Below are 11,068 nucleotides of genomic sequence, written 5' to 3' on the forward strand. Positions count from 1 at the left end.
TTCAAAAGAAGTCTAACTATTTCTCATCTTTTCATTCAAAAAGGTTTGCATAAATCTTTGGATTTTCTACCACCGAAAAGGACGCAAATGGGTTTTTCCGCACAAAAATAAACTGCATCAAAAAGAAAAACTGGATTTTCTATTCGACCACAGCCAGCAGGTCAGCAGAACGGCAGAAGCAATGCCTCCCATCTGCCCCAAGATCAACCTGCAAATCCCAATTTAAAAGAATTAATAAAAACATCTGCATTGATAAAATTCATCCAATGTTATTTCTTCACCTTCCCATTCAATAATCAGAAAATTTAAAGGAATAGAGCGCGCAACCATATACACTATTTCTTGAAGACCGATTTAATGAGAGCATGATTAAGATCAAAATAATAATGGACTAGGAGGGAATCAATTTTACAAAAAAAAAATTATGCATCAGTGTAATCAGGTTCAACAATATTTCTTCCCCGTCTGATCCAATAACCAAACAACTTAAGGAAAACTGCTCTCAACCATCTAAAATAAGAAAATGACAATTGATCCAATGAGTATAATTTAGATAAAACATAAAAATGGGTTTGGAAGTGAGGGGCTGAATAAAAAGGAAACCCAAATAGAGGTCCTTATAGATTTGTTAGAGTAGGTTTATGGGAAATGAACAAAAAAACTCAATTCACGACTCACCTCGTAAGCGTTCAAGTCCGAGAAGAGGACCTGCAGCATAGAGAAAATATGTATAAGAAAAAGATGTTGAGTACTGTATTTAAACGAAAGTAATTATTTCCGAAGTTAGACACATATTAGAATGAACCTTGTGATGTAAATAATGACCATAGAGCAAAAAATGCCCTTGACGTAGAGATGAGAATTCAAGGATACACAATATAGAAAAAAGATCATATTTTTCAAGACATGAATTTTAGAGGTACAAAAATGTTAGAAGACTTTGTAGAAATTCAAAAACGTCAATCCCTCTAGAGGTGTTTCTGTCATTTCAGCCCATAAGGGACTTTTTCGGCTTTTGGCACTTCCCATTTAATCATTCTCATAAATTTATAGTCATATCTTGCAAATTCAGAAGTACCTTTTGTCCGGCTTCAACATCTCCCACGTCAGAGCCCACAGAGAGAATCTTTGAAACAAAGAAAATCTCATCAGGATACAAGAGAAGATAAGGAACTCATACTACACAGACAGAAAATCTTCAAGGTCTGCTTACCTCTCCAACAAGGTACCGGTCAAACTTGACTGCAGATTTCGGCAACAACACTCCTCCTGAAGATGTCTGCACAGCATTGAAATAAAAATTCAAGAAAATATTCCAACAAAAGAAACCAGAGCCTTGACAAATATGTTTACCAATGCAAAAACTGTTTCAATTCTGATTATATATAACCAATTAACTCAAGGGATATTTAAAGTGATGACAAGTATTTCATGTTAGTTGACACATAACCATGAGGGTTAATGAGCGTTGACGCGGCAGGTTAACCTGACCAATGTCAACCTGAACCCAGATCAAGCTCATCGCCCCCGTCACATTTGACAGGTTGAGTCGAGGTGGCAAGCATTCATAATATCATTTGGAACATAATATTCCAGTTAGTTGGCAAGCATTCATATACAAATCTCTATTTGGCCAGACAATACTAATGGGAAAATTCCAGCAATCAACTTCATACAGAGCTATGCCTATGGTGATCACATATACAAGTCAAATTATACATTGTCTGCACGTTATTTTATTCATGCTTATTCTAGTTTGTCTTCCTATTGACACAATCTCTTGTTTGGCCTCTACAAGGCTTGCATGAGTTATATATAACCCCACAGTAAAACATACAGCACGAACCATAAGAGATTACAGTACCCGATTATCCTTGTCTAACCAAAATCAAATAAAAAGGTCAAGATATAAAGACATTGGCAGATGCAGGAAATCCTTCTTCGCGAATCAGTTAATGTCTGTAGTGGAGCAAGATGAAGGTGCAACAAAAAGATAAGGATCCCTCCCAACCCCGAGCCAATAAATGCAAGAATTTTTAAAAGTTTTCAATTTCGAAAACTTTTTGGGCCAGGCGCAAGGACAAATACATCGAGCAAACGATTGAAAATAAGCGTTAACTTTAATTTCTACTGACAGCCAGGTAAAAATTGGTCAGCAATTTTCAAAAACTCATAATCAATCCAGGAACGAACTCCTCGAAATAAATCAAGGGCCTCAAGCCAAGAGCTCTTTCAGTTACTCATTCTTGACCGAAGAACAGTTACTCAAGCATAAAATCTGACAAATTTTACCTTACCAACTCAAAATTTCCAGAATAGCTCTCCATTTCAATAGAAATACAAATAATAAAAAAACATCACCAACAAAACAGGAATTAAATAAGAACTCGTAAAATCATATCAAAAGACTTCAAAACGCAAACATGATTGATACAGGAATCAAGAACAGTAAGAACACGTAGGTGCCTGACCTGAGGAATCTCGTCGAGGCGGATAAGAACCCTATCAGCCTGCGGAGCAACCTACAAAACCACCAAACAAGCAATGAATCGCATAAAAATTCACACTTTTCCAAAAATCAAACCCAAAAAACAGGAACCCATGTCACAAACCTTGGTGGGTTCCCATTTGGCAACAGCGGATACACTAAATACGGCGTTTTTGCCTGTAGAAACGGATAAACGGCGTTGAGAAGAGCCGAGGCGAAGAGTTTGAGCTCCAGGATAAAGTGATGAAGCTTCGAAGAAGCTCTTGGAAACTGTTAGCAGGGATGTGGAGGCCGCCATTGTAGGCCTTCTCGGAGGAGATAAGGTAGCTTCCAGAGACTGCTGCTGCTTGCTTTAGCTTGGAGAAGATTCAGTTTAAATATAAATAGTTCAATTTTATTGGGCCTGAGTTTTATTCCTTCTAGATGCTTCCCACTACAAGAAATTTCTAGAATATGGGTTTTTTAACTGTTATTTTTATAAGTATTTGAAGAACTTTAAGAAATAAGAACATAAATGTGAAGATTTTACTATGAATATGACATTAATTTGAAGAATTAGGAAGACATGGGTTTTTGTTAAGAGGCAGTTATGATGTTTTCCACTTATGGGGAAATATATTCTGGTTTGCTTTCTTAATCAAGATTACTTTTAAAATTGTTGATATTACTAGGCCGGAGGTTGAGTTCTATAAGAAATATCTAGGATGTGGCTTGGAACAATACTTGTATAAATGTTATTTTATGAGTAATTGAGGTTGAACTAGTATTTTAGGTGAACAGAAATGTCTAGTATTAGGAAGACATGGGTTTTGTTAAAAGGCAGCTTTAAGTTTTGTAATAATGGGAAAATGATATTGTGGTTCACATTTTTATCATGATTAGGTATTTTTATATAATTTTTTAAAAGGAAGAATAATTTTATTTATTTTATATTTTAGGGCTGATGCTGACCAATTTTATTTATTTCTTCTTGGTGGCCCCCCGTAATAAATTTCTAAAATATGGTTTTTTTGGGAAGAATATTTCTATAAATGTTATTTTATAAGTATTTATTTTACATAAAAATAGAACTGTGAAAAATTAGGAAGACATAGGTTTTTCATAAGAGGTGGTTTCTTGTATTTTTAATAATGGGGAAAGATATTGTGATTGACTTTTTATCAAGATTGCCAAATGTTTATACTTTTGTTATGGAGGCTAATTTCAAGTAGTTAACATTATAGGGCTAGAGGTTGATTTTTTTTGTATATGTTTCCCCCTTTAAGAAATTTATAGAGTATGTCTTTGTTCGGGAAGAATATTTCTACAAATGTTATTTGTTACTTAATGTGCACAAGATAGAAATGTATATAATAAGGAAGAAATGGGCTTTTGTTATGAGGCAGTTTTTTTTGTTTATAAATAATGGAAAATATACCATGGTTTACTTTTTATGAAAATTATCAAATTTTTGTATTTTTATGAGGGAGAAACTAATTTTAAATATTTAATATTATTGGGCCCATGGTTGATTTCTTCTAGATGCATCTACCTATAATAAACTGCTAGAATATGGATTTTTTGGGGAAGAGTATTTTACTATAATTGTTATGTTATCAGTATTTTATGCAGCATAAGTATTTGCTGCGAACAAAACAGAAATGGGAAGAACTAAGAATAAATGAGATTTTTTAAGAGACAGTTTTGTGTGCTATACTATGGTTTCCTTTATAAACGAACACCACCAATGTGTTTATAATTCTTTTTCATGAAGAATAATTTTGTGTGTTTGTTAATGATGACCAATTGACAAGGGCAGAAATTTTTTTCATCTGGGGAAGAATAATTTAGCTTCAGGTTAACTGATACAATGTTTTGGAGGCCAACTTTAATAACAAAATACAACAAATTTATGACTCTTCACTTGAAGCCAAAAAAAATATTTATGACCCAAAAGACTCTAGAATAAATATTTATTAATATACAACATAAAAAATGGTATTTACATTATAAATGATAAATTAGATGTAAATTATTTTTGAATCACCACAAATTATTTGTAACAAATGATTTGAAAGAATAACCTTTCTGTTTTTGTTTTAGGTGTCTTTATTTTCGAGCTTACAGTGGGAAGGAAATAAGCTCTTCTAAAATTTTCCATTTTTTATTTACTATTTCAATATTCTCTTTGTTTATACCTTTCTGTAGAAGCTGTTTGGTTCTAGAGGCCTTGATCTAGATGAATATGATGATTCCATGTAGCGAAAGACTAAAACAGAATAGCAACGACATCAAAAAAAAATGAAACCAATCACCTGTGCATGGATCACATTTGTGATTTCTTGGATCCTAGAGTTAGATAAGTCGACCTGCTCATGTGAAGCCTCTAAACGTATCCACATGATCCTGGACATGTCAAATCTCCTCCTTCACCTTGGCGAGCTCTATTCAACCTGCGTCATTGTCGTTACACGGTCTCGATTGCATTGGGAATGGAGATGAGACATGGGGAGAAAGAAGACAATCTTTTCCCTGTGTAAATTTTGTTCAAGAATTTTCCCTATTTATACTAAGTGGACATTTTTCATAAAACCTCCAAAAACTTAAGTATATCTTCCAACGTCCAAAGACCATTTGCGTGTGACCATTTAGGCGCATGTAGCAGTCTAGTTAACAACTTGAGCAGTCCAATAACCTTTATTGGCCCTCAAAATTAATTAAATATATCAACATATAGATTAATTAATGCCGGATAAATTTAACCAAATCGATAGGTTGAGTCTCCAACCCTTTAGGTGTTAAGCTATACCTCGTGCTCTAGATGATACAAAGGAGTTTGTATCACCTCACTCATGGAACTTGTTCATCATCGGTTATCCTAATTAGTCCTCACATAGCCCTCATCCACTTGACGCTCCTATGATGGCTTAGGGTATGGTCAACTGTCAAACTCTATTGATGGAAATATATGTAGCCGGCAAGCCAATCACACATTCTACATCTCATTCCATATTCCTTACTAGAACATATTCATTATAATGATGTCCATGAATACATTATCGGACTTAGTGAATTATGATGAGATCGTAAATGGAGATCACTAGTCTTTAAGCATGTGTTCTAAACATTCATATTCGAAAGATACACGAGAAGGACATCGAAGTATTCAGATAGAAAAGCACTATCTAGCCTCACTCATATGATGAATATGGCCGGTCCCGTAGCCATTAGTGTGGCGACACTAAGGATAGATAGTGGGTGCTCTTTAGTAGAAAGAGTTCACCGATTTGATCTGCACGAAACATTGAATGGTATTTTACCGAACTGTCAATCAGGTCAATTCATGTGACGGTTGTATAAGTGGTCCATAGACCTAAGACACCAAAGACGTCTTGTGGATGGACGATTGTACTTTGACTATGGCCAATGAGTTTCTAATCGTGGGATTCTAAACGATCTTAATTCGGGTATATTAAGAAGTTCAGGAAGACGATTGAGTTAAATTGATCTGACATTAATTAATCTCTATGTTGATATAGTTAACTAATTTGGAAGGGCAATAAAGGTTATTCAGCGTTGAAGTCATTAGCTAAACTGATACATGGGCCCAGAGGGTCACACGCAAATGATCTTTTAGACGTCGAAAGATATACTTAAGTTTTGGGGTTGTTTTTGAAAAATATCGACTTAGTATAAATAGGGGAAGGCCCTGAACCCAATTCACCCAGTCCAGAATTGTCCAAGGGCCTGTTCGCTTCTTCTCCCTTTCCCCCACACCCCCCCTCTTCATCCCCGATGTGCTCGGGATGACGCAACGATGACGAGGGAGATTGAACAGGGCTCGTCAGTGAGAAGGAGGAGATTTGACGTGCCGAGGATCGCGTGGATGTCTAGAGGTATCACACTTGAGCAGCTCGACCCATCTCACTCTGGGATCCAAGAAATCATTTAAGCGATCCGTGAAAAGGTACTTCATTACGTGGTTTTAATGAGGCCGTTCGATTCAGTTCAAGTCTTCCATTGAGAATCATTTCGATTTCTTCATCCAAATCTAGGCCTCTAGAACCCAACACCTAATTGGTCATCCAAGGTAGTACTGATATGTTCAGAAATCATCGGATAACTCTTCCATGATACTTCACTGCCTTGGCCAAGGACTTCATCGCATGGTCTTTCTTGAGCTGTCCCCTCCTATACCAAGGGTGGACGATCCCATCTTGACCACTCAATCATCTTTGTGAACTTCTTGATGCACCCTAACTAAGACTATTTAAAATCCTATGATTAGAGACTTGTAAATCATAGTCAAAGTAAAATTGTTTGTCCATAATACGTCTTTGGTATCCCAGGTATAAGAACCACTTAAACAATTGTGATGTGAATCAACCTGATTTAGAGTTTGGTATAATACCATTCAGGGATTCATATAGATCAATTCAGTGAACTCTTTACACTAAAGAGCACCACTATCTATCCTTAATGTCTCCACACTAATGGATACAAAATCGATCATACTCATCAAATGAATGAGGCTTTAAAGTGTTATTCTATGTGTATACTTTGATGTCCTTCTAGATTATCCTTCGAATATACATATTTAGAACGTATGCTTAAAGACTAGTGATCTCTGTATTACAGTTTCATCATAATTCATTGAGTCGGATCATTTATTCATGAACTTCATTATAAGCATCATCTGTGCACTATAATGAATATATTCTATTAATGAACATGGAATGAGATATGGAATGTGTGAATGGCTCATTGGCCACATAGATTTCCATCCGAAACTTTCTAAATCTAGTTCATTATTCTTCAATATCACCTCCTAGTGAAGTTTCTTCTGATGCCCATAACTCTCCCATTAGTTTGGAAGGCCCCGAATCTATGGATTTTGTTCACAATCACCCAAGTTGCTACATATTTGTGTTTGCTTGATCTATTTTAAGTTCAGATTTTTTTTACGCATACCCTTCTTCCACATATGAGATCTCACGAGACAGGGTATCAAATTCAACCAACCAACTCTTGGTGTGTTCAAAATTAAGAGGGGAAATGTCGAATCAACTTATTTGGGTATGTATTTATTTTTTTTCTTATTTTGGATTGATATCCAAAACATCTCATTTTTCTCATCCTTTTTCACAATGCAATGTGAGAATCCACATTGGGCTCACTCAATATTAATCAAGTCCACTTTCTACGGACAATGAATGCAGGTTCTATGTTGATTATGATAAACAAAGACATGGTCAACATTTTGAATAAGGTCAACCTAGACATGAGAAATGTATTGGCCAAAATTGATAATGACTATGGCTAGTGAGTTAACAATGGGCATATTGTGCACCCTACTGACCGTGGCCACAGTGTCATGGTCAAATGGATTGAAAAAGTGAATTTTAATTTTATGTATACTTTTTGGCTTTTGTATTATGTAGAAATTAAATATTTTTTATAAAATCAAGCTACTGACATTAATTCAAATAAATATAAAATGATGGAAAATTAACTTTCCTATTTCATCTAATTTATTCAAAATTTACAGAATAATGTTGGAAATTTAATGGAAATTTCTAATGAGAAATCCTGATTAATAGTAATTAGATACCATAGACAGTGTGTCGGTAGTGCCAATGACATCTGATGACAATGGTGGTAATCTCAAATTTAGGGGATTTAATTCATCGTTGGTAATTGAGATTATTCAATTAAACTATATTTAACCATACTTAAAAATATTTAGTTAGTGATGAATACAGATCATCTCCACAGGGAACGATGAATAAGGATTTAACTTTCTTACTATAGTGATTATCGATATGAGATGAGATAAATACAAGACTATAATAGACCAAATAGTGATATCGAGGAAATATAAGTAGACTTATATGAAGTGTTACCAGAATAAGGTAGAGGGTGTGAGGAATACGCTAGTGATCGAATGCATGAACAGTATGATGGTAAAGATAGAGACGAGATAATGGGACACATGTGAAATGATAAATGAAAAGATGATAACAATTATAACTATGATAGCGAGGACACTTAACTTAGATACTTACGTTCTTCCACGATCACAGTAATTTGTGAGTGCCAGTAAGCTCCCCCTCTTCTCTAATGCTTCTTCCCACACACCCAAGACACCAAGAACACACTTGATGGATCTCAAAACTCACTATCTTTCAATCAGCCACATGAGTAGGAAGCAAGTTCAAAATGAATTTCCAAATGATCCATGCCTCTATTTATAGATCATAGGATATGGATGGAAAGAGAAGAGGAGACTAAGAAACCCTAAAAATTTCAGCTCAATCAAAGCTGTAAATACTCAGTTATAGCCGTTTGAAGTTGAGCCAATCCTAGCCCTTGATTTCTTTCTCTATCCTTATCAACTTCGTTGACTTTTCCTCATTTTCTATTTCAGTTTAACTATCAAATCATTGAAACTTTGCATCTTATCATCTTCCATGCTCATGTCATTTAAGGCGGCCATGTGTATTTGTAATAAAAAAATAAAACAGAGTAATACCATTTATATTATTTTAAATAGTTGATTCTCATTCTTGCAGCTGATGTGGCATCGTGTCAGCGTGAGCCTCATCAGCAAACATCCAACGGAAGACAGTGCCACGTGTACACGTGGCGCCATATCGTTACACCACGTCACCAATCGCTATTTTATGAATATTTCAAGTAAAATAAAAAACATGTTTTTGGATGTTTCTTCCTCGGCGTCGCGCAGCATGTATTGAAAAAAAGCGTCCCTTTTTTTATTTGTCCACGTCGCCTGCGTCAGAAAAAAACTATAAAAATATTTGTTAGCCTTAAATGACATTATGGCATCATTTTTCGTGATGCAATAATGCTAGCCAAATGATTGGCTGATGTCAATCATTAATTGAGTTAATGATTGGATGTCATCAATCATTGCCTTTAGTTTAATTCATCGACGTTCGACAAATCAAACTCCAACACATGGCAACGGAAAATAAAGACTTTAAATATCTTCCAAAGTTTGTATAAAATAAAATAAAAACCCCAAAAAACACAAATAAATAAATATATTGACTTAGAAAAAATCATATCTTTCCCATTTTAATGTCAAAAATTATAGAAAAATCATATTATGTCTCCAAAAATTATATTCTTTCATAATCTGTTGTCATAAAATCCCCAAAGATATATAAAAATGGATAAAATTCAGAATATAATCGTAAAAATAGAATTTATCATATTAAGCTTGATAACATTCAAATATAAGTAATTTAATGCAAATAAACAAGTAAATATGATCACCTTAAGGTAGTAAAAATGCATGTTATCAAACGGACATGAGTGAAGCGGATGAAAGAATACCTCCGTTGACTGAGATGTGTTAACCAGCGGTATAGGGGCAAAATGATGATGATTTTACCATTGCTAGATGTGATGGAGATGGAGGTAGATTCACAGAAATGAGCAGCCGAGTTGGAAGTGGTGTGCGTGATGATGAAAACGTAGGGTATTGCTAATAACCTAGGAAAAAAGATGAAGACATGAGCAAAGAAATGATTATCACACTAACCTTTTTCATTAGACGCCAAACTGGTTGAGTGGTGCTTTCTCTTCATGAATCTTGATTTGAGCGTCATCCCTTCAATAATTTTCTCTATAAATACAAGAAGAACCAAAAAAGAGATTTTGAATGAGCAAATCACTTCAATCATAATAATTAAGAACAAAATCCAAGGGTATCATTTACACATTGATGGGTGGTCAATTCATAGGTCACGGGGAAAAGATGGGACTGCCCTCAAAATTTCAGCCTCAAAATTGTTAGATATCATCATTTGAATTTGAAGCAATCTGAGTTACTAGGGCACTTAATTTTAGGAAGACTATGAAAATTATGATCATTATGATAATTGAATAAATTTAAAATTGTACTTTTTGACTGACAAAATTATTTCCTCTATGACTTTTATGTCAAAAATTTTCATAGAAAACTAGGAAATTAATAAAAACAGAATATCATTTTAAAATTTTAATTAATTCTATATATTATGCCCTATAAAATTATTTTATATAAAATTAATGTTATAAAATTATGTTAAAATAACATAAAATCTACAAAAATTCAGAAATTTAAGCTTCAATGATAGAATTTCTAATTATTTTGATGAGAATAATTGCATAAAACACATAAAATTACCATACAAAAGTAGCATGTTATTTGTGATTATCAGTAAACCCATCAGCCACAGCCAAATGCCCCAATGGTTAACCTACAAACTGCGGGAAACCCTACCAAGTCAACATGGTTATGCCCCCCTTAGTGACCATATGGACTATGGACCTGTATCTTAGGTTCAAAGATTATGATGATTTACTGCATAAGCTATGTTGATCCAACATACCACACTATTGTAGAACAAGAACATATCATAGAAATCTGTCAAAACACTAGTATGGTAAAGTGGTAGGATAATAAATATAAGACGAGATATAGAGAAAGAGGGAAAGATATAAAATATACATGCTCTATCTGTGTTAGCCCTTGAATTTGATTGAAGGCTTTGGAGACATGAGATGACTCATTCTCCAACCTAGATCCAGGTC

The 11,068-nt window shown here is 34.5% G+C and overlaps 1 protein-coding gene across 1 annotated transcript; it reads right to left on the reverse strand.

Annotated features, from left to right (window-relative positions):
* Nucleotides 1-2,850, reverse strand: LOC144712194 (10 kDa chaperonin 1, chloroplastic-like). Its single transcript, XM_078586397.1, has 6 exons — nucleotides 2,613-2,850; nucleotides 2,472-2,522; nucleotides 1,214-1,279; nucleotides 1,079-1,126; nucleotides 679-708; nucleotides 1-208 (listed from the first exon to the last, which is right to left on the reverse strand). Exons 1-6 carry the CDS (start codon nucleotides 2,784-2,786, stop codon nucleotides 140-142), a joined length of 438 nt encoding a protein of 145 aa, XP_078442523.1. The 5' UTR covers nucleotides 2,787-2,850; the 3' UTR covers nucleotides 1-139.
* Nucleotides 2,851-11,068: the final 8,218 nt, after the last annotated feature.

This window comes from Wolffia australiana, chromosome 14, assembly GCF_029677425.1.
Source record: "Wolffia australiana isolate 7733 chromosome 14, ASM2967742v1".
Classification (NCBI taxonomy): Eukaryota; Viridiplantae; Streptophyta; class Magnoliopsida; order Alismatales; family Araceae; genus Wolffia; species Wolffia australiana.